General features: G+C 40.0%; 1 protein-coding gene across 6 annotated transcripts in view; it reads left to right on the top strand.

Moving 5' to 3' along the window:
• The window catches only part of IRAG2 (inositol 1,4,5-triphosphate receptor associated 2), a 1,240,358-nt gene that overhangs the window by 335,846 nt on the left and 879,267 nt on the right, over window positions 1-25,245 (top strand). For all 6 annotated transcript variants that reach the window (XM_044087670.1, XM_044087672.1, XM_044087673.1 and 3 more), the window contains exons 13-15: window positions 4,762-4,821; window positions 5,373-5,437; window positions 5,524-5,626. In XM_044087670.1, coding sequence (XP_043943605.1) covers window positions 4,762-4,821; window positions 5,373-5,437; window positions 5,524-5,626 — 228 coding nt within the window. The remainder of the gene's footprint in view (window positions 1-4,761; window positions 4,822-5,372; window positions 5,438-5,523; window positions 5,627-25,245) is intronic.

Below are 25,245 nucleotides of genomic sequence, written 5' to 3'. Positions count from 1 at the left end.
TTCTCTTGGGGAAAGACACAATCCATGCACTCATGTATGTGCTTATACAGTGCATTTGTATAGGATTCAGCAGTTGTACCTCTATTTTCCATCTCGTAAACCTTGCCACTTCTGTCTTAAACATGAAGTTGGCTTTGGAGAGGTTTTTTACAGTGGTTTCCTTAATGGGGGGTGGGGATGGGATATTGATTTCTAGGGTGATTAGCCTCTGGTCATATCTGATCGAGGAGTTGACCTCTGGCATGGAACATCAGTTGCCCATATTAGTAATGACCAGGTCCAGGATATTGCTGCCCCTGGTGGGGGTATAGACAAGCTGATCCAAGGCATTGGAGTTTGAGTTCCAGAGAGCATTGAGCAAATGAGTTAGTAGAGGAGTAGTTTTCCTATTTGGTGGGGTAGTTGAAATCGCCCATTATTAGGGTATTGGATTGTACCTTAATATTACCCAGTATATCAAGAAACGTGGAGTGGACATCCCTGGGCATGGCGGGGGATCTGTAACAAGCTAAAACCTGGATTGCAGTCTTGCCCAGTGTTAGGTGCACTTGGATAATTTTGGATGCATTATGTTGAGCAACTAACCTGGAGGTGTGGATATCCTTAATAAATATGGGCACGCCTCCTCTTTTAGTGTTTTGGTCCAGGTTAGTTGGCCGAAAGGTGTGGTATGAGTTATAGCCTGGTAATGCAGAGGTGCTCTCTGAAGCCTTGAAACGGGTCATAGTCACTGCACAGATGTCAATATTCTCCATTTTAAGGAGTGCTTAGAGTGAGTGCATTTTGAGGTTTAGACTTCTAGCATTGAGTAGCATTACCCTCAGATTTTGCTTGCTTATACCTGCTACAGTGGTGAGTTTGTCATTTGAACCTTGCCTAAAAAAGGCACTATAGGGGTGGCAAGAGCCTTAGCCAGTATCCAGAATCACAGGAGCAGGCCATCTCTGGCAAAGCATCATGGTCTGTCGATCATGTTGTCCCGGGCAGACAGACACTGGTTCCCCTTAGAATGACACCAGAAGCTTAGCCAATACTTGATCAATCATTTTGTCCTTGTATTGTGGTATCATTCTGGGTGATGGCAGGATGCTACTCAGGGCTAGGGTTGTACCTGCTTGGGCTACATGATCTGAGAGCTTCTCCATGTTTCTCTTCATGTAGCCTGGGGGGGTGGGGTACATCTCCGGTCATTCACACCAACATGGACAATGACAGAGTCATATTTGTACTTGTTGTGGAGTGACCTTGAGTGCTTGCATTATGTGGCGGACCCTGGCTCCTGACAAGCAGCTGACAGTAACTTTCTCCTTGTTTAGTCTGGTGAGTGGGACATCAGTGTGCCTGACTATAGAGTCACCTATTGACTAGTGTGTTTGGTATGTTTTGCCTTATGGGCTGAGGTTGAGTGGCACACTGATTTTTGTGGGCTGTGTGTCATTTGGGTAGTGTTGGGGGGGTGGTGATTGCTTGTGTTTCAGCTTTGGAGGTCTCTCTTGTTTGGGCAGATTTTTATTGAGAGCCTCCGCGAATGTAGGTTTGTGTTTTGTGTTACTATGTGTGGGTTTAGGTGGTGTAGGTTTTGAGGGTCTATGTGTTTAGTGTGGTGGGATGCAGATGGTTACCTTCTCCTCTTGACTGTCTAGTACAGTCTTGGCTGGAGAGAGCTTGGCTTCCAGTTTGGCTATATAAGTGCATCTCTCACACGTTGTAGTGTTGGGTGGTAGGAGGAGAGGGTTGTCAATGTACATGAGGCAATTGCTACATTGCCCCAAGATGCCCAGATTCATTAGTCAGACAGGGGAAAATACCAGGAGCTGACCCTTAGACATGCCTGGATATAGGTGCTTATTAATTTAAGCACTAAAAACTGTTTTCCTCCTAACAAGTGAGGAAAGTTGAGTGCTGCAGTAGTTTGTAGATTCTTTAGTGCTTGCAACGAGTTTTGAACAAGTGCTGAGCACAAGGAAACAGTTTTGAGTGCTAAAACTAGAAAGCTGGCTAGTTCTAAGGGAAAATTAGAAGAGCAGACTTTCTGGCACCGGGAACAGTTTAATCCTAGTTAAACAGCGATTTATAAAACCGTGCAAACACAGGTTTTTAAGCAGAAAGATGAAAGGGATAGAAATGGCCAAAAATTGCCAATAAAACTACAGATTCTGACCTGAAACTACTCCTCCAGTGACAGGCTGCTCAAAGCTCACCACTCTCACTGATGAACAGAGAAGCTTCCTTCTATCTTAGTAAGGTCTGGGCAACGCAGAAACTACAACACAGCTCAGAATTCAGCAAAATCTGAAAACCGGACTCTACTGGTTATAGAAAGGCAGGAAACGAGTAGAGAGGTAGGATTTTTTTTTTTTTTTCAATAATTAAAACAGATACAGTAAAACAAATAAAATGTCTGTCGCACTTGAGTGTGTAGCCTTCAACAGTTGAAAAACACCTAGAAACGATCAGTTATGCCAATTTTATAAACTTTAACACCACCACAGGAATAGGGGGGGCCAGTTTCAGAACAGATGAGAAGACAGCAAACAATGTCAGCAAATGTAAAAAATAATTCAGTCGGGCAAAAATTAAGACAATGCAGAACTCTGAAAAGTGCCAATAAATGTACTTATGAGCGATAGATTACCAGATTGTTTGAGAAGCACTCAAGTCAGAACACAAGGAGATTCTAACAGTGTTTATTTATAGGCAAGTCTTGTTCTTTGAGTTACTGGAGTAAATTAGCAAATAATAATGATATTCAGTGAGTGTATTAAATGTAACTTTTGTAAGTGTTTTCCTTTTTGTGCAAGTTTTATCCTGGATTTAATCTTTAGCTGGGACTCCACAGCTTTCTTTACAGGATCTGCAGCAATAACAGGCAAAGCTACACCATAATGTGTGTAGTTCACAGACGGTCTTAATTGTGGCTTCTGTGATGATGCAGATTTAATGTCATTCCAGAAAAGGAAAATGTTAAAGATTAGCCACTTTACAATTGTAGCATTCACAGTTACAGCAGTTGGCATTTGTTTTTTCCATTTGTTGCAGTCTACAGGATTGTTGATTCTGTCAATCAAAACAAGTCTTCATGATTTTCTCTGGATGAGGCTGTTGGACGTGGTGCAGTCAGGGGATTCAGATATCTCATTTTAAGCTGTCAGTCAGTAAATCTTTTACGTTTGCAGTCATTCTCTGCTACATTTATGTACTGAACCTGTGGAGTAACCAGATGTGATAAAGGCAATCTTGCTTAACATGCAATTCATTAAATTAAATTACTAGCATGTCCAATAAATGCCCAATAAATCTGAAGGAGTCAGTATATCCAGTTGTCCCATTTACGGTGCATCTAAGACAAGTGATTCTTGTGTCAAGAATGATTAGTTCATACTTCTCACTATGATCCCGTTCTCTAATGTAGTGTTTTTTCTATAATCCCCTATATTATCAGTTGGCATCTCACATTCTCCACACTTACATTTGCATTGGGTTAAAAAAAAAGTTTAGACTAATGTTGGGGAAAGCAAGGGTATAATGCTTTATACTGCAAGCAAATAAGATCTGTAGCATGATCCGAGAGAGGGATTGTGGGTTCTGAAAACTTTGTCTCCCTGTTGTAATTCTAAGATTTAAGTGAACCCCAGAATTACAAAAAAAAGTCTGAAAATGTGAGAGAACAGTATACGTTGAACATCACTGCTCCCTCTTTGCCTTTTGTTACAGATAAGAACATTTCTTTTTTTTTTTTTTATAAAACTGAGCAATGTAGCACTCTGTGTGGGGTATAAACAAACCAACTGCTAGCTAAATTTGTAGCTAGCATATTGCTGCAGTTTATGAAAAACAAAAATATTTATATCTTTGAAAGCAAAAATGTAAGAAGGTGAGTTTGGGGTAGAGTGCAAAAATGGGACCTGGTCCGCCGCCTGGTACCTGATTGTGGACCTTTTTTTTTAAATTGCCCATCATCTGAAGAGGGATGGGGCACAGAAACTGGACTTAGTTGGCTCTTTGGCTTGTACCTTTCAGGTGCACCACCCAGCAGATCAACCTTTATTTTTGCCCACTCATTGAAGAGCTGGAGCAGGTGGGACCTACCTGGTACCAGTACATCAGACCAGATCAAGGAAGCAGCAGGATGGGGTGCAAGTTTGTAGGATTTGCACAAGGTACTAGATGATCCAGCTATCCCTCTGAGTTCAAGAAATGTCAGTTTTGAACATCTGCATTTTTGATCTTTTAGCCTTGCTATTCTAGGACTCGACTATCAAGTACCAGATTATCAAATGGATACTGATAACTTGCATGATAGATGTAAGAGGAAGACTGAGTGAATGATAAGCCAGCAATTTACATACCTTGCTTGTTGCATCAGAAATATATTTGCATTTGTTCACTTCCTTCTTGATGGCATACTACTATTAAATAGGTTAAATGGGAACTGAAGTGCATTAGAAGAAGTCAAAAAAGAAAACCAGTACTCCAGTTTCGAATAGAATAAATCTCTCAAATTTAGATTAAAAAAAATGTCCCCCTACTGTTTAAGGGTGATTTATTATTGCTCTCACTAAATACTATTGGAGATTGTGGTAGACTGAACGACAGTTGTTTCCAGCAGCGTGGTAGGACAAAAAGTATGTGCACTTTATAGTATGCGCATTGTTATAAAAGGGACGAATAACTGGATGTAGCTTTAGTTAATTTCTAATGCTATTAAGTTAGGCACAGCAGTGCATTATTAACCCAATATATTTCCTTTTTTTTCTTCAGAAAAACCTTCATATCGAAGAACTTAAATCAACTATCAGTGAATATTCCTCAATACTGGAGGTAAAGTACAGATCCAGTTTTCTTTTTATCATCCACCAACAGATCTGCATAAGATTAGCCAAGCGACTTCCTGATAATTGTCAGTGTGTTACAGCGAAGGAATTTGTTTCCAGTATAATTTCTGAAGTTTCTTTTGGTATCATTTCAAGTGATATGTTTCTTACTAGTGACAGTCTTTTGAATGCCCTTGTATTTGAGTTTGCTGAAGTATATCAACAGTGTTTTGGATCCATGTTTTTGGTTGGATTGCACTAGTAACATACTTGTACCTGTGACTGGCAAAACTCTTGTCATCCTTCCTGTACTCAGAAGCTTGTGTGTGTTGGACCACCTGTATAAAGGTTCAAAGCAGTAACAGATTGTCTTCCAAAACAATTGGTGGGATTGCATTGGCATATTTAAGCCTCCAGTCTTCTTGTAAACTTGTTTGCTAACATTTTATTAAAGGGATAAATGGTGGTATCTATTCTTCAGCTCTTCCACTGTCTATACAATTATCAGTTGATATTTTAGTGTTTGATCACTCGAGCTCTGTGTTGCATTTCTTTTAGATCCTACGACTGGAAAAAAACAAATTAAAGCTTAATATTCAGCTGCTGCAGCAGGAACTTGCAACGTGAGTCTCCTTCAATAAGTTTTTTTTTAATTCAATCTTGTTTTGTATTTTTTCAATATTTTTGTTTTTCCTTTTCTTGTCCCTAGAGCACGTCTGGATTCCCCAGTCATATGTAAACCTAGCAACAGTATCACAGGAGGAACAAACTCACTCCGCTCTGAGTTAGCATTTGCACAACAAACTCCAGAGGTATATTACCTATAGTATCAGAGCAGTTCTTGTAGAGTTATCAGTAACAGCAGAAAAAAAATTGTTTATACTAAAGTACATAACTGCATTATACAAGAGAGATGGAGAGAAATAGTTGTTTTCCATAATTAATTTTATGGTTTAGAATCTAGCTGCAGTAATGCATACCTTCCTGCTGCTTTTAGTTAATTTTATTTTTGATTTCATACATATGTGGTATACTGTAGACTGACTTGTATACATTTCTGTTTCATTTGAGAAAAACAGACCATTAACTCCTAAGTGCTGTAACTAAACTGCTGAAAGTCCTACATCTGGGAAATACTGATAAAACTGAGCATTTCGTTTTGAGAAGGATAAACAGTATCAGATTATACTGAAAACAATAAGACTGTACTGTGTCAGACTATGCCGAAAACAGGACATTAGTTACATAAACTAGCCTGTATGGTAATATTTATACTGTGCTACATGAAACATTCACATTATTGTACTGTTTAGCATACATTTTTAGCACCATACTAAAAGCTCAGTGTAGCCACTAAAATCCCTGAGTAATGCTAACTGACCAAGAGCTAAGAATACCTACAAATTGTCCCCCTGCCAGAGGAACACTACGAAAGAAAAAAACACTGGTAATAACATTATAAAATTAGATTCTCCTGTAGAAGTAGATAGGGCCATGTTGCAGGTTCTCTCTCTACCGGTGGTTGGGCTGCATAAGTGCAAGAATTTAATGTGAAAGTCACTATGAGTTTGACCACAATGTATTGTATTCACGTCTGCATTGCACTTCGTTTATTTTTCTCCTTCCTTAATTGGGATGGGACTGTGGAATTGGTATATAATTTTGGGGTTGCGTGGGGCTTGCTACCACTCGTACATTGATACATACTTGTGCATGCTGGTGGCTTGCACCCTGCAAAAAAAGTTTTGTGTCTTTTTTAGTAGGTGATTTTTTTGGCTTAACTTTTTTTAGCATTTCATTTTCAATACTGTGAGCCAAAATATTGAGCGTTTCAATCCCATAGGTAGATCGGAGGCAAGCAAATAAGAGACTTATCAAATTGTAGTAGAAGTTACACCTTACATGTGCAAAAATATTGCTGTAACATCCATATAGCATGGAAATAACTGTATTAATAGTATTGAAACAGATATGAATATAGACAATAGAAGTTGCATATCACCATTTTTGTTTCTGAAAATAAATTAATACATTTACCACTTCTCTGTGAGTTTTATTCTCAGAAATAGCTCTTGGATGGATTTCATAATGTAGCCACGGAGACTTAAACAGAGCTCAGTTACATATTACATAGCAAAAGTTTGGGGAGAAAAGCTCCAAATTATTACAAAGCATTTTAAGAACAATAGATGTTCTTCGTGTTTCACTGTTGCAGTCAAAACATTTGGGTTATCCCTGCCAGGGTAGCCCTTGGCCAGCCCAAATACTAGAGGCTTAGTATTTCTGCATCGGTTGCTGTCACTTCAGGACTGATGTCAGGTCGTCAGTAGTATATAAAGTAAGGCAGCCATTACATCAGTCTTTCTTGCCATGGAGTCTGAAGCAGATCGCACGAGTGCCAGTTGGCCGCTACCTGATTTTAGTCTTCCGAATTGAAGCTGAAATCTTCTAAAGCTAAGTATCCCATTGGGGATCCTTTTTTCTTGCATTAACCGATGTCAGAAAACTTTAACAGTTGTTTCGCCTGTGGAAAGCACACACTGAGACTTTCATTCTTACTGCATCACTTGTTCAGGCTCAGACCATGACGTCTCCACTGTTGCTTCTGCGCTTTGTTTGATGCCCACAACTATACATCGTCGGGCCCTTATTGTAGCTAGATATTTTCACTTACAGTCCTCTAATTCCAATATGGCTATGGTAAGCCATCTGACAGCAGATCTTCTGAAAAACATAAAAAGAGACAGACTGCACAAGTCCAAACCTACCGACGATGTTCCTGTTAAGCTAGTCGTCAGTTTTCTGGTCCTCAGTGAGGTGCTTTCGCAGGCCACTACTGAAACCCTTTTGGAGTCCGGTATGCTGCAAAACTCTTCTTTGACTAAGGATTCTGTGGTCATCTCTACCTTGGATGGGTCTGGAGCTGCTGAGCAGGCACCAGCTTCCGAAGAAGTCCTTCACACTACCAATTTGTGACACAAACCGACAACTTATTTTGCAACTATCGAGTTTCTTAAGCCCAGCTTATGAACCACATCCAAGAAACCGATGACCCAATATCGGGCACCTACTTCCTTGCCTCAGTCTTAGATGCCTGAAATGGTGGAAGACCTTATCATGCTGATCAGGGGAAGCCAAGCTACCCCTTCAAAAAGAACAAGAGATCTGTCCCCTGTAGTTTTGTCTGATTAGGAGTCCGTTGACTCTGATGCATCTGAGTATGAAGACATGCAACCCCTCTCTGCTTATGAAGATTCTGACACAGAGGATTCCATTCCTTCTGCCTCTCCCCCAGAGGATTTTTCCTTTGGCGAAACTCTTCACACCTTAAGGGAGCATTTCCAATGCGAAAGTCAGGGCTACCCTAGGTCTAAAAAGAGACTCTGGGAATTCTTAGATCTTCCACAGCACAGACCCCTGGCCACAAACCCCCCAGTCCTGGATGTTGCAGAGGATGTTTTCCTGGAGTCCAGCTTGACTCCTGACACCCTCCCTCCTGCACCCAGAATACTAGACAGGTATTACAGTTCCTGACTCACACACACTTCTTTTTAAAAATCCTATTGCTGACCCTGAGGTAATTTCTCAAGTCATAAAGGAATTAAAGCAACCTCTGCTAAGAATCCCACCCCCTCAGATAGGGATTCCCAGGCACTAGACAGATGGGGTAAAAAAGTATACACCTCAGCTACTCTTGCTATCCGAGCACTAAACTGTCAGTTCCATATGCTAAAATTTCAGCAACATACCCTGGGACTCTTCAAACAAAAAATGTCTTCCTTTCCTGATTGTGCACAGTCTAAAGAGTTGCAAGGGTTAATGCATTCTGTAAGTCAAGTAACTAAACACACCTTGCACTGTGGTTTTGATGCTGTAGAAGCTTTTTGCAGGGCAGCGTTCACTGGTTCTGTCCTTAAAAGGTATGCATGGCTTAAGGAACAGCCCTTGCCAGACCATTTTGTTTGTGTCTTTAGGGGTCGCCACAGCGGAACTTCAGTTCGCTAATGATTGGCAGTAGAGTTTTACATGCTGGCTTGCTGGGCCTAACGCACAACCTTCAACGAAGGAAATGCCCGTTCACGCATGTCGCCACACAGAAGATGCTCTGAGAATCGAACGGGCAACGTGTAACTGTGAGGTGACAACGCTACTGCAGCACCACCACCGCAGTAGCCCTTGCCAGACCATGTTAAATCTAAATTGTTGGATGCCCCCTTGCACAACGACGACTTATTTGGCACTATGGCAGAAGAGGTATTAAAAAGGATGGAAGAAAAGGCAACGTCTATGCAGACAGTTAAGATTTCTTACAGGTCCGGCAGGCATTGTCCCTCCAAGCATTGGTCCTTTCCTGCTCCCACCAGGTCAGTTCAGCCCAGACCCCGGGGAACCAGACCCCACAGACAGCGGCCACAAGGAATGCAGAGATCTAAGCAGTAGACTACCTCCACTTCAAAACCAGGGAGTTTTAAGCCACCCCCTTATGGTAAGAACTTGCAGTGACTCTCCTCCCCACCCCCTCCCTCTGCCCATCTCCACTTAACCCTAGGAGGAAAACTCTCTTTTCATGCAAACACCTGGGCCACCATTACCAAGGACCGCTGGGTTCTCAACATAGTGTCCCAGGAATACAGATTTTCTTTCCACACCCTTCCAACTCCAAAAGGGTTGCCAGATTTACCTCAAAACCAGTGGGCAGAGGGTGCAAAAGCAGCCCTTTCCCCTGCTCTCCACGAGGGCAGTAGAGTGCGTTCCTGTAGAACAGAAAGCCAAGTTTTCAACTCCAGACTTTTTCTGGTACCCAGGAAAGAGGGCACCTGGCATTCCATCCTTGATCTATCCATTCTAAACACCTTCCTGGTGATCCCAAAATTCAAAATGCTCACCAAGGATGCTTGGCTGGCCACCCTAGACTTAAAGGAGGCCTACCTCCACATTCCTATCAGGGAATCATGCAGGAAATATCTCAATTTCAGAGAAGGATCTCAGCACATTGTTCTCTGTGCTTCCCTTTGGCTTATCTACTGCTCCCAGAGTTTTCACAAAGTGTCTGGCTCCGGCCATTGCCTTTTGCAGACAAAGGAATATCGAGATTTACCCACACTTAGACGACTGCCTAATTCAGGCAGACAGCCAGGAAAAGCTGCTCAAGCACCTGGCCTTTGTAAAGTCCCTACTAACCTCCCTAGGGTACACAATCAACAAAAAGAAATCCAAACTGGTACCCACCCAAAGGATTATATTCCTGGGAGCAAGCCTGGACACAGCATCCCAGATGGCATTCCTCACACCAGAAAAGCAAACCTTTCTGACAGCCTACCTCTCTCAACTAGCCGCCAGACCCCAACTATCTGCAAGGAAAATCCTGTAAGTTCAGGGGTTCATGGCATCTTGCGTTCTTCTCCTTCCATATGCCAGACAGTGTATGAGGAAATTTCAATAGTACCTAAAAAGCCTTTGATGTCAACACTCTCAAGACCTGGCGACTCTTTTATAGCAATAATATCTTGCCTCAGAAAAGATTTTCTTTGGTGGGCAATAGCATGCTTTCTCAACAAAGGACTACCTTTCTCACCATCCCACTCCGCCCAGACCAGACCCTCACCACAGACTCATCAGATTATGCCTGAGGTGCACACCTGGATGGCAGGTGCATACTGGGCCAATGCAAATCCATCTGCACATCATCCAAAAAGAGATGATAGCTGTCCAGCATGCCTTGATAGCTTCCAACCCCCTCTCTCCCCAGGGGCTCTCGTGATCAAAACAGAAAACACAACTGTGATATGGTACATCAACAAGCAGAGAGGGACTCAGTCCTTCCCTCTATGCAGGCTGGACATGACCCTTTGGCACACAACCTCTGCCATGCAACTCCACCTTGTTAGTACAATTCCTACTAGATTCTCTCAACTCTCTGGTGGACCACTTAAGCAGAAATCCTCTGGACTTACATGAGTGGCCCCTCAACAGAAGAACCTTAACCCTAATAACTCAGAAATGAGGCACCTCGAAGGTCATCCTCTTTGCCTCCCATGCCAACCATCAGCTTAGCATGTTCTGCACCAGGGAGCATCACTACGTGGTTTGGAAAGTGGATGCCCTGTCCTTCTCCTGAGTCAATCTATCGGTCTGTGCCTTTCCTCCAGTACCTCTCATCCCCAGGCTACTGCTCAAAATAAAGGAAAAAAAAACAAGGACAATTCTTATAGCTCCAGACTGGCCTTGCCAGCACTGGTACCCCTTGCTGCACAGCCTGTCCCCCTGGCATGTCCCTCAGATTCCATACCTCCTGACCCAGAGGGGAGGGGAATTCATGCCTCCCCAATTGCAAACACTCAGTTTGGTAGCCTGGCTTATTCCCTAAACCCCAATCAATCTTCCAACCTCAGCAAACCGGTTCTAGGTGTTATATATGAGGCCAGACTCCCTAGCACTAGGAAGTCTTATGCTGACAAATGGAAAAAAAATTGCACCTGGATTCAGGCTATGGGAGCCAATACGGCACAGCCCTCCCTCCTGCTTATCCTGGATTACTTAGCTGACCTGCTACACAGTGGACTCTCCTTCACCTCTGTTAAAATTAATGCCTCTGCTATCTCTGCTCATTTTCCCACTGAACAGCCCCTTTTCTCTAACCCTCTGATCAAACCGTTCCTAAGAGGAGCTTATCAACTTGAGGCCACCCAGAAGAGCACCAACCCCAGCTTGGGACCTTAACTTTGTGTTGGCAAAGCTCACCCCCCCCCCCCTTCGAACCTGCCTCTTCAGCAGAGCTAAAATTTCTCTGCTGGAAGACCGTTTTCCTTCTGGCCATCACTTCAGCCAGAAGGGTCTCAGAGCTGCGAGCATTCATGGCTGTGGAACCCTTCATAATCTTCCATGCTGACAGAGTATCCCTCAGGGCTAACCCATCCTTCATGCCCAAGGTGGTGTCCAGTGTGGCTCTCAACCAATCCATTCATTTGCCCACCATTTTCCCTAACCCACAGAACAAGGGGGAAGGATCCTGCACACTCTAGATGTGCACAGACCGCTCGGATTCTATCTAGGCAGGACTAAACCCTTCAGAAAGTCTGATCAATTGCTGGTTCGCTTTGCTGCAGGTGCAGAGAGCAAAGCCATCTCCAAAAATAAAATCTCCAAATGGATAGCACACTGCATCCATTCTGCTACAAATAACATGGAAAGCCTCCCCCCAAGGGGGTCAGGACTCGCTCCACAAGAGCAGCCTCCACCTCTGCAGCTTTCCTAAGAGGAGTCCCCACCAGGGACAATCCTGGAGGTTGCCACCTGGACATCTGTTCACACCTTCACCAAACATTAACCACCTACCTATCTTCTCCAAATCCAGGGCAGGGTTTGCCTCTACAGTCTTGCAGAGCATCCTAGCCAGCCCCTAGTTTCCTTGACTGCCTCCACCCTTTTCCTTAGCTTTGGGAATCAACCTAAATGTGATGACTGCAACAGTGAATACACTTTAACATCTACATTTATGGTAAGTGTACACAACTGTACTTTTTACAATCTTCAAAAATAAAACAAAAACATCTGCAGTTTAAATAATTATAACAAACTAGTCATAGTATGAAAACACTGGTCTAGAATTGATGCAAGGTGTATGACAATCATTTAATGTTTGGAGAAGTTTTAGACAGTTTGTAGAGAAAGTAAAGGTAAGTTTATTCTAATACAAATAGGAATTGCAATATGAAGTGTGGAAAAAAACAAGCTTGATATATTGAGGGGAAAGTCAGAGAATTGAATTGGATAGCAGTAAGGGAGTGAAGAAGGGGGATTAAGGAAGTATAAGGTATGAAAAGGTACTTGTTCACATTTCGGGATCTAGTTTATTCTGATTTTGAGCAAGAACAGAGCCAGATTTTAGCTAGGAAGTCTTTCAGAGTGGTTTTGAAAGATGGGATGAAGAGTATAGACCTGATGGATACAGGTAAGGAGTTCCAGGCCTTAGCAGCCTAGTTATGAGTACAAACAATGCCCAGCAGATTTGCTAGGTTTGTAAACAGACAGGATATTTCTGGTTACTGGATTGCAATGACTGACTGGGAACATAGTTGTGTAGAATATTTTATTATTTTTTTTAGTGCTGGATAGTCAGATGGATGCTGGATAATTTTATAGGTGGTAAAAAGTTTTGTATATGTTAGCCGATATGGTAGTTCTAAACAATTTAGGCTTTTTAGTGCTTATACAGTGGTGGGTTCTGAAAGGGGGTATGTGCTGCAAATTTAGCAAGTTTATGACATCGTTTAAGTTTTAATTTTTGCAAAGCCTGGTGGTTAGTAAATTTTATTTGTTGATGAAAAATGTTTTACCTCTGTAAAGCATCCTTAGTTTTTGATGTTTTTTTTTTTTATGCAATTTTGTATATGTAGGTCAAATGTAAGATTATCATCTGCTGTCATTACCCCTTATAGTTTGCTGTGAGAAGTGACTTCAATTGTATTATTGAGAGAGGACTTTAAAATGTTTTTTCTATGAAAGGGATTTGGGGGGAAAAGTTTTCTTTTTTGGCTTGAGCATGAGTTGTTACAAAGCCATGTTTCAGTGGCTGTTAAAGAAAATAAAGCCTAACAAATAGGCAGAGAGTAAACAGCAACAATCATAGCATACTGGTTTTGGACCAAACCTCCATCAGTGCTAGCATAATATATAGAGCCTTATGGTACACTGGTGGTGACCGAGAGTTAAGGAGAGAGCATGGAGTGCCATTTTACTGAAAGAATAGCAAGAACTGTCTAAAACTCCAGCATGAACAAAGGTCAATGAAAAAATCTGTAATGTTAAAATAAGATAACGTGACACTAAAAATAGATAGACAAAATAGGTAACCAGAAATAAAACTTAAATCGATAAAGATGGAAAATTAAATTCTAGTGAAATGCATACAGATTCAAAATACAGTGCTACCATCCAGGGACAAAATTACTAAATCAATGCCTATAAGAGGCCAACCCAATAAATTCAGGGAAAGTTTCCTAATGTGTGTAACATGGATTCCATGATGCACAAGGGTGCCAGCAGGCAGGTCACTTGCACCCCCATGGATCACAGCCGGTTCCAGCAATAGGCCCACTGGCTGGCTGGGAGACTACATTTCTTTTAATTTACATTTTTTTTTTTTTAAGGGTGCCCTTTGCATCTGGTCAGACAGATGCAGATTCTGTCTGTGTGATTGATTTGTTTACGTCTTCATCTTCTGCACATGCATGGAATTTGAATTCCAGAAGACATTTGGACTGCAAATGAATGGACAAGCGAGATGTGTGTTTGTGTGTGTGCACGCTGAACAGGCATCTTAAAGGTTATCCTTGCCATTCCATACCTTTTCACAGATCTGGTGTGGGGGAGGTGTATAGATTTGCTCTGGGAGGTTTAAATATTCTAGATAGTGCTCCCTTTTTTATGGGGTCCCAAAGCAGGGGTGTCTACTTTCTCCCTTCTGTTTTTTCTAGCCATGGAGCCCTTGAATATTCTCCTCAGGAATTATCTAGCATGTCTTCCTGCTGTACGACTATGTAGATAATCTCATGTTAGTACCCCCCCCCCCCAATCAGCAAGTGTTATCTGGCAGTGGAGCCTCTCTCTTCTTGTAAGAAAACTGTATTGGTACAATTAATCAACTTTAGATGGTTATAATGAAAGCCTCATACAAAATGGGCCAGATCTTTGGCGGTCTTTGGAGAAAGACTAATCCTGCTGAAAAATGTTTCAATTAATTAAGCTGTTACACACACTAGCCTCATCAGTGGTCCATGCACCCAAGATGGTACTAAATAACTGGAGATAATCCATGGCAGACGGACCCCAGAAAAACCAAGGGTTAGGACTGAAGAACTCTTGAGTAGCAGCACAGAGTTCAAAAACTACCAATAAAGCGCCATGTTTTTTTTCTTTACATTTGATGTTTATGTGCAAGTCTTCTGGTAACTGACTTAACTGAAAGTATATCACTTTAAAAACAGGAATAAAAGGAAAGTGGCCCATTTTAGTGACACAAAAATGCTACTATGGCTCGAGTTTACCCAGACGCTGAATTACAGACTTGCTGCTAAAGGGCTACCTCCTTTTTTCTTTTCTTTTTTGCAAAACAACATTTACAGCAAGCTATCCCAAACCCATTAAGCACAAATGTGGTTGTCCTTTCAGCTTTATTGGGGCAAAAGTGAAATCAGGATCAAACTACTGCACAAGTAGATGAATGCATTTCTGTTCTTTTGGACTGCAGCAATGCAGAGCTACTATCCTTCTGGATACCCAAGACTGTTTTTAAGATAAAGAAAGTGACTAGTACATATTTGACATTATCCATTTATTACCTAAAGAAAACTGGCATATGGCATTAAACTAGATTTTTTTGTGACTTCTACAATGAGTAAGTGGGGTTAAACAGCTCCGAGTAAGATGACAAAAGTTCTGAATTTGTCTCTGTTAGGAATATGACCTTGTCATTTCAAAAAATATTTTGGCAAAGAGTACAGAAATATGGAAAGGCTGACCTTCTTCCTAAAGGTAGAGTCTTTACATTGCCAGTTTTTACTCCAACACCTATCTCAGTAGTGCTCTGTTCACTCACATGATGCACTATATACTGCAGTTGTATGACCTCTGACAGTGCTCAAGAATGTATATCAACCAGTGTGACTACTGCTGTTGCTGTTTCTCTGACACCTTTGGTGACTCACCTTATATTTAAGCTTTGTACCTGCAAACAGCTTTATTTGAAAAAAAAATGCAAGAAAGACATGTTAGAATCTTGGGAGGCGGGTACCCTTATCTAATTCTACCCTTATTTCACAGGCAAGATCATGGTAATGGCAGTTGCATGACAGTGTGCCAAGTATGTCTTATAAGAGGACTTTTCCTCCTGTACTGGAATGCTACTTCTGCATTATCAGTCCATATACCAACAGAAGTTATTTTGGCTATCATATAAGCTTAAGCCTGATTATACTGATTATATCTACAGACAGACGTTTATGTATATACCTAAAATATTTTAGGAAGATAGTAAATTGTTTATTTTTTGCATTAACTGTGAAATTACAAAAATCTGTGTTTAGCATTGTTTAGTATATGCACTGTTGGTCACTAAAATGGTAATAAGCCTGCCTGTGGACCCTTCTCTCTCATATGTTCCAAGATCCCTCCTCTCTCACTATCCAGTATGCTTTTAATAAGATTAAAACAAAAGTATTAGGTTGTACATGCACATGTTTTACATGCCGTGGCAACAAGCACAGCCATGTTAAAAAGTACTGGAGGGAAATCCTCTCTACAACCAAGAGTATCTTTAATTATATACACATGACTTGGAATATTCATTTAAATCTATTACTTATTTTATAAAAATTATAATGCAACCTTTTCATTAAAAGGGTACAGAATATAAGGAAAACGGTTATGAAATATCTTGGTGTTCTCAGTTTACTTCTGAGTTAATTTTTTTCTTTAATTTATTCCTGCTAGCTATGAAAAAAGTAAGTAGAATTCTGACGTTTGAGAAAATAAGTGCCTCTTATAATGGCAACCATCATGTTTATCTTACCGTAAATTGCTCTCATCCATGCAAAGAATGTTTTCAAATGAGGCAAAATCATTTGTAACCTGTCTTGCTTTATGTACATAAGAAGTAGGTGGGTAGGTTCATACCTCACAATTGTCCAGATCTTTGCCTCATATTTTTGGTTTGTTTCTCATAAAATTGTGTTTTTTCTGGTAAATCATTGAGAACTGAAGTCAGAAAACAATCACAAACATTTGAGTTTTAGACTTCATATCCTTTAGAAAAATACTTACTAACCCAAATCTGTTATTTTATCAATTTTCTAAGTTCATGAGAGTAATACTTATAATCTGTCCCTATTTATTTTAGGCTTTCTCCAAATTTTTTGCACTAAGAGGTTGAGGTGTGTGTGTAATGCCTTAGAGTAAGCAGGTGGAATTTATTTTCAAGTGCATTTTCAAGGAATTGTGCACTTCAAGGGAAGAGAATTTGCTGCTGTTCATGTTAAGTCTGCTTAAAATGTTCAACTGTTTTGTTTAGGAAATGGTATCACTATTGTGGTAGAGAATTTTAAAGCGGTGTTTGTAGCACAGCAGGTAACATACTTGCATCTTGATGTAGAGTGCTGTAGGTTCTACTCCCACATCATGTACATTTGTATTTTATGGGGGTGGGGTGCTGCAGTCCTGAGTATGTCCTCCTTTGGATGGAGATCCCTAGTAACTATGAACTTGTTTTTCAGTTTGCCATCCATTTCCTATTGCAATATACCAGCTTACCATTTTTAATGTAACATAGGCAATTTATTCTTCAAGGACAGCAGGCACTGAATTTGTAGATGAAACACTGAAATATAAAGTTGCTTTCTACCAGCGACTTCATTAGTTTCATATCATGAGGAATTATTCAGATGACTCTTACTTCTGCAGAGATTGTGCATATTGACTGATATTGGTAGATTGTAATGACAGAGGTTTGAGTGGCCTTTTATGGTTGAAATGTTCTGAATTGGGCAGCTTTGTCATTATTGGTTCATATGTTTTGTTTCATTTCTTACTGGAAAAATGTTCAAAACTATGCATTTGAAATGTACGCTAAGTGGTGTATTATACAATGGATGTAATTTAATTATTGTATATTATAATAATATAATCAGGAAGGAGAATCAAAGAACTTTTGCATAGTCCTAAAATGTGTGCAGGGGCCCTGCCTATAATTTGAAAATAGCCCAAAGATAAACTTAAACCACCACTGGCCAGATGTATTTTCTTTGAATGTGGGTTTTCAGTACTGTTTCAGTGAATGAGAGTTTGAGGCAGAGAAGTTTTAATGCTAACTTTGTTTTCATTGTAGGACTGTATTGCTTTGTTTAAAAAAATGTCTATTAGTGTTTGTGCTATAAATTTGAAATAAAACTTGTAAATTAAATCCAAATATCTGTAATCATTCTAGAAGTAAAGCATAAAACAGTATACACTCTAAGAGTTTTAAAGAGTGTTTATGGCAACTCGGGAGAAATAGCCAAGTAATGGGACAATGGAATGGCTGCATGAAGTGGCTGACTGGGGTTCTGGGTTTGTAGCCCCTTGAAAAAATCATGCAGGCTCCCCTGATGATACAGTAGGATATGAATGAAAATCTGGAAAATATAGGCATGTGCAATATGTATGAAACTTGTTTCCATTCTTAGGAAAAAAATCAAAATGTCAGGAACCGTCATTTAAAAGTTTGTTTTAATGAATCTGTGATGAAGAGGTGTGAAATCATCCTGCACCCAAATTTTGTGGTGGATAAAGGGGGTGTGATCATCCACTGTACAGTTCCAGGTCAGAGTTATAATTACTACTTCCTCAGAATCTAACTTGCCATAGATTGAGCACAGTATCTGCCACTGCAGTCTTATCAACAACAAATAAAATATGACAAAGACTGCTTTCATACAGACACATGCACAATATTTTCCATAGGGGTACTTGATAACTCTCTCGAATAACACCATCCCTGCCAAGTAACAATAACACTGCCAACAGCCAGACTACCCTGGCAAAATCAAGAACATAAATTTATTTTCTTTAAAATAAGCCTACCTTTAAATATTTAAATGGGTAGCATTTAACTCTGAACAGACACTTTTCAGTAGTATACTGTCCAGTTTCTTCTAGGGAGCTCTCTCTCACTGTGTGCTTCAATACAAAACTCCAGAAACTCCATTTGCTAATAGTCTGTCTGTTCTCCCCCCACATTTTTACAAGACCTAGGCAAGATTACTTGTACAATTCAGTTTTGGGGTTTGGAAGTTGTTTTCTTGTTTCTGCAATTACTTCTGTGGAGATGAGAGTTCCAAACAATTGTAATCTCCTTTGACCTACAATTATCTTCAAAGAGCATAAGGCTTCAAACTGTAGAGTTTCTGCAGAGGAGACAGTTTCACTTTCAAACTTCATTATATTCACGCAATAGCAGATTACAGCTCTTTTATTAAATTTGATGCTTTTAAATAATTTCATGCTTTACTAAAAAGTGGTGTCATACAACTTTTAGTTTTTAAAACATTATTTTTCTTCACTGCAGTTTCATTTTCTTCTGCATTTTTTTTTTTTGCAGAAGGACATATTGTGTTTTTACTCCATCTTTTACTGATTTTCAGTTAACTGAATGTAATTTGAAATAAGCCTTCTGTTTTGTCATAATGCAAACACAAGGAACTGTGTGTCTGTGTATGCACACATACAGACACACACAGATACATCTCTCAATATCTAATATGTATATATGGGTTTCTGTTATATGTTCCAAGTCCTACAGATGTGAACTTCACAAGATTGAGCTGGGAATATCGAAAACCCAGAAGCTTGAATGGAAGAGTTTTTTTCTCTCTGGTGTCTTTCTCATAACCTGGCGCCACTTAATGTAGATTTTCTGTTGCTTCTTTCATTTGTTTGAATTGCTTATTGCTGGGTTGGCATATTCTTCTGTAAAGGCCCACCTATCAAGTATTTATGCTTGTATGCCTTTGACAAACCCCCTTTAGCCTCTAGATTTGAGGCCAAACCGTTTTTTTAAAGGCATCTTTCACATTAGGACTCCCAGGAAGCCTGTCCCTCCTTCTTGGGACCTTAATTTCATTTTGACTCTGGCTCCTTTTGAGCCTGCTGCTTCAGCTTCCTTACAGCATTGTTCTCATAAACTGTTCTCCTTTTGGCCCATACTTCTGCCAGACCAGGTTCTGAGCTGCAAGCCCTTATGCCTCTTCCTGTTTTTTAGTTTTCCATAAGGTTAGGTTGCCCATTCATATCAATCCCTCTCTTATGCCCAAGGTGGCTAATGAGTTGTCTCTTAATCAGTCTATTTCTTTGTCCACTTTTCCCTTTTTTGTAGAAGGTTTTATACACCTTGGATTTGCATAGACAACTCAGATTTTATTTGGACAAGACTAAAGCTTTTTGTAAATCTGAACAGCTATTAGTTTCTTTGCATCTTGGGTATTTAGGTTTGGCTGCTTCCAAGCATTCTATTTCTTCTTGGATATCTAAAGCCATTTTGTTTTGCTATTCTTTCCATGGGAAGAGCCTTCCTTCTTTTAAGGCTCATTCCACTAGGACTGTGGCTTCTTCTGGTGCTTTTTTCAAGGGTTTATATACTATTCTTGAGGCAGCAACCTGGACTTCTGTTCATACCTTTACTAAGCACTTTAAGTTGGGTGTGGTTTCTAGAGCCAGAGCTGACTTTGCTAGGAACATTCTCCATGGTTTCCTATAGGGCTGTGCTGGCCCTTTCTCTTCCCAATCTTCTTGCTGAGCTCTTGCATCCTCCCTATTGTAAAGAATACTGCAACAGTGATATGACAGGACATAGTACAGTTGTGTAAAATCTTAACATAACAGTAGATGTCCTTCTCTTCGCTGTTGCAGTGTTCGCTCCCTCCCTCCTCCCTCGGGTCCTTTTTCCTTCTGGATGTGCTTGTTGCCTGTTTATATCCTTGGACTGTCATTTCTACTGGGGCTTTTTCAGTTCTGAGGATGGTACATGCAGACGTCGCCTTTATACTCTACGCTGTGTAAAGGGAGAATACGTGTGATGTACGGCATAGCCTTTACAACCACAGGCTTTGGTATACTGGCTGGACGTTGGGCTGCTCATGGCAATGGATCCGTATTATAAAGAATACTGCAACAGTGAAGTGAACGGCATATACTGTTATGGTGAGATTTTATACAACTGTACTTCTGTGCAACTATCCATCCAACATTACGTAAATTGATCATTTCCTGTCTTCACTTAAACATCACTGCTCCTCCAGATCATTATTCTGCATGTATTGTTTCCACAGTTTCCTTTTATTTCTATATGATGGGCTCTTACCCTTTTTAAAGATCCCACTTTCAGTTTTTTTTTTTTATCTCTGTTGGCTTAGACTTTGATTTCTATTTTCTAGTAATTGCTTTTTTGGCAGCCACCAGAATTAAACTTAGCAAGGCCTTACTATGTCTAGGCAGTTCAGATTATGGGTCCCAGTTCAGTAGAATCATTACCTTAGTTACATTAATTTGCTAACCTATTATTTCTGACAGTACTCTGTAGGGATATTTTAAAGTCTGCAAACTGATTATACTACCAAAAAACATGCTCATAGTTCTCTTTCACACCACACCTCCAACATTTGCCATCTACCTGAGAAAAATGCTTTAGGGGTATAAAGATACCTATGAAAACACTTCCAGACAAAAATTGTGAATCTTCTAGATCTTGTTGCATATTTGGTAGCCATACTTCTGACGTCCTATCATTCTTAGTAAATTGCTTATCTAAATTCTCTTCCCAATCCTTTCTAACCTCGTCTGATTCCTATAGTTAAAGTACAATATTATATATGTCCCTCTGCTTATTCCTTTTAGAACAGCAGCATCTGGTCTAGAGTCAACTAAAAAGTTTACCAGAGTAGGCCATTAACTCAGGCTTCCCCGTCCCTTTCTGTTTGCCTATACTTTGCTATCAATTGCTGGTTGGGACTGCAGTCTCTAAGCTGCAGTCTAAATATCTTCTTGGCCTCATAGTATTCTATTACCTTTCCATGTTTTTTTTTTTTTTATTTACACCGAATACATTTTTCCTTTGACTGAATTCCAGCTGCCTCTTGCCTGTTCTCTGTACCCCTTATTGTAGTAATCCTTATTAGCAAAATCTCTTTTCTCCATATTCACGCTTTAATTACCACACCAGTTTTATATCCTTGAATCGGAGTCCATTATTTTGCTTGCCAATGGCTCTAAATATAAAGCAAATAGAGAAAGAGGGGGCACTGCCTGGTTCCTCTGTTTAGCCACAACTTATCAGAGACAAACTCTACTTTAATTCTTACCTCTGACCTATCATATATTTTGTCCTAATTAACCATATTATTATTATATCAGGGAATGCAAATGCTTCCACTGTCCTACTCATAAAATCCAAAGTACTCTGTTAAATGTGTTAAGACACACCAACTACTGTGGCATTTTCTTACACTCTGCTTCTCTTTAGATCATCACACTTCTTTTAATGTCAAATTTTTGCCACCTCTCCACAAAACCACATTGACCCATATCTATCAGTTTTGGCAGCACCTTTGCCATTCTTTTAGCTATAAGGCATAATCATTGTTTAAAATTGAAATGGGTCTGTATGAGGTTGAGTCTGATGGGTCTTTACAGTCTTTCCACAGCTTTCTTCCGGGATGTTGGTGCTTCCTCTCCTTTTAAAATACCATTAAACAAAACCCTCCTGATCTTGATCACTTTCTTCCTTCCTAGTTTCCAAACTTCCACAGAAATCCCATCCATCTATTCCTGGAGACTTTTCTAAATATTAATTATATATCGCTGTTTTATCTCATCTCCTCCTATCTTAACTTAATTATTGAGCCTCATCTACCTCTAGCTTTGGCATATTTGTCTTCCATAAATATTTCCCTTTGTGCTTTCTTGATTCAAGGTTTCTCTGCCTTATCCAAATTTACATAAAATTTCTGAAAAATCTATAATAGCTCTACAGGATCTCTGATTATTTTTCTTGTTATAGGCTCCCTATGTTTGGCAACAACCCTATCTACTTTTTATTGATTAAGTCCTTGTACTAAACATTTTTTGTGTTCTGGAATTATCAAAAGCATTTGCTTAGCAGCAATCTTTTCAAACTCATACATATTATCCAGATAATCCCCTATTTTCTCTTTAGCCTTCTGCAGTTGAGCATCCTCTTGTTCTGTGAGATTCCCCTTATTCTTCAGTTCTTCAACCTTTGTCAGCCACTCTAATTTACTTAACCATATCTTTTTATTTTATTTCTATCCTGTTTTTAAACTCCACATTCATTCTATCCTGCTCACTAGTTATAGCTTCTGAAGAAATTTCTATCTTCCCTAATAACTCTCAAATAATTTCTACTACCCATTCCTTAAATTCCTGTCTTTACCAGGTTGGTGGGGAAGCAGCAGTGTTTCATTTTTACTTCATTACCCTGTATTTTTATTGTACTTTTTATTGATGCATGCTGTGATATAGTTATTGGATATGTATTGAGGCTGTCAATTAACTGCACATGTTCCTGTAAAATATAATTTCTGTCTAGACTAGCCCAGATATCCTACCTTGGGGAATAAAAAGTACATTTTTCAGAGATTTGATTACTGAATTTGCATCTTCCATACCAAATATTCTTAAAACCTTCTTCAGAAATGAAGCCTCTCTCGTTATATTTTCCTTTCCAGATCCTCCATATACATCCTTACTGTTGGAAATCAAGTTCCAATCCCCCTATAAATAATATTCCTTGTTGAAAGCTCATTTTCTCCCAAAGTTTTCTTAAGCTCACTAATAGTTTTAGGTGGAATATAAAACATGATAGTGTAATCCTCCTTACTTGCCAGTAGCCCACTACTACCACAAATCTATCATCATCTCTTTTTCCTTCTCTTATCACTAGTAATTAATATAAATACCCCCCTTTAACTTTGCCCCTCATATTCTGCTGAATAGCCATCCTGACATCCTTCTGTCAAATTCACATGCTCATTTCTTTCCAAATGTGTCTCCTGCAGCATTGTTTACACTCTTGCATTTCTTAATATAATTCAATACTATTACATTTTTGTCTATACCTGTAAGGACATTTACATTCCAAAATAGTATGTATAGCATAGCCATTATGATAAGTTGTAACTCCCACCTATTATATGTGACCACTTTTTTAAAAGTCTGTTTCTAAATTTTTGTTGCCTTCACCCACTGCCGTTTGGTAGGTTGATCGTTTTTTGTCATCTCCATTTGAACCTGTAGCACATTTTACAATACTTTTTGTTTTAAAGAAACCCTCAGAAATACAACCCCCTCAGAACACCCACATAATCTGTTATCTTTAAACAATGAACATTTTCAAATGTTTAACCCTCCTTATAGGAACAATTGTCCCAAATCAACAGCTGCACCTACAGGCAGTACCTAACCTAAAATTAAAGTTGTCTACGCTAAAGTACTCCTGCTTAACTGCCTGTAATGTTCTTATCTCTTTTCCCATCCCAGATGTGAAAAACAGCTTTCATGCTTTCAGAAAACATTAACTTTGGCCACTAGCCATTTTTAAATAAAGCTAAATTATACACTGTTCTAGTAAATGCATTATCCTCTCTAGTTTTGGTGCTTTTGTTTAAAAAAATTGTATCAGGCATTAATGAAGTTGAAGTCTTTGTGCCCATAAACATCATTCTGTTCCTGGGGGGGGGGGGGGTGTATCCAGTAAGAGTCATGACATGACTGTGCTATTGCTGATGTAACACACCATAGCAAACAGAGGATTAAGCGTGCAAAACTGACAATATAGCAGGGGTAGTGCTGCATAAGGAAGTTGTGTAAATGAGTTGTCATGTAGCTAAGAGGGCCACACTGTCAGTGGTCATGTGATCAGAGAGTGTAAACGTACATATAGCATGCTTAACATAATGTGCATTTCCACATGAGCTTCTGATCTGCAGCATGCATACAACTTGGGTGTCCATAGAGGGCTACACAGCCAGCAATGTTTACTCTACAAATTGGTAGGAAAGGAGTAATCAGATAGAAATGGTGAAGAGCAAACAGAGGAGGGGAAGAGTGGGATGTGCAGTTTTTTTTTTTTTTTAAATAAAGGGTCAAGGAGAAGGATGCATGGAAAATTTGGGGTTAAGGGGGTATGGCAATGGCAGCAGGGGTCTACAAACTTAATATTTGCAAATACTGATGGGGAGGTAGTCACACAAAAGTGGGGAACAGTGGCTATATATTCAGACAGACTGTGGACATCTGGTGATGGGAAGGCTTTCTACTACATTCAGGAGAGGCACAGTGATGCAAAGAAGGGAGTCACTACAAAGGGAGATAATGTCGTAGTGAAGGTAGGCTACCATGCCATCCCGAAGGAGAGCCCACACAGAAGTCAGTTACCTCTGGCTTACAGTTTGCAGGTGGGCTTTGGTACTTGGTGGCCTGTTATTATTAGCCTGATGGTTGAGGTCTGACATCATTGACTCTACTAGTCACGAGGGAATTCAGGGTGCCATTATGGGCATATCACCAGTGGTCCACCTTGATCTTCAGCCAGCAAACCTCACAATACAGAGGAGTTGTCCTTTATCAAATTGAGATGAGGGTGCCTACACAACGCATCAGAGAAGCAGCACCAGTTATCACCAGTGAGCCAAGCAGGTCACCTTCCACCTGATGACTTTCTTCACCCTACAGAGAGGCAGGCTGGGGACCCAGTATTTAGTGCTGTGGCTGGTTCAAAGCATGGTAGCTACTGCCTTACTGTTGTCTACTCCATGACTGGTCCTGTTCAAAGAAAAGACAAAATAACAAAGCAACACAACTGAAAGAATGATAGCGAGCCAAAGGA

The sequence above is a fragment of the Protopterus annectens genome, chromosome 11.part0, assembly GCF_019279795.1.
Source record: "Protopterus annectens isolate FY-2018-M chromosome 11.part0, PAN1.0, whole genome shotgun sequence".
NCBI classification, from domain to species: Eukaryota; Metazoa; Chordata; order Ceratodontiformes; family Protopteridae; genus Protopterus; species Protopterus annectens.
The sequence above is the reverse complement of the archived record's forward strand: the minus strand, read 5'-3'. Positions and strand labels throughout refer to the sequence as shown.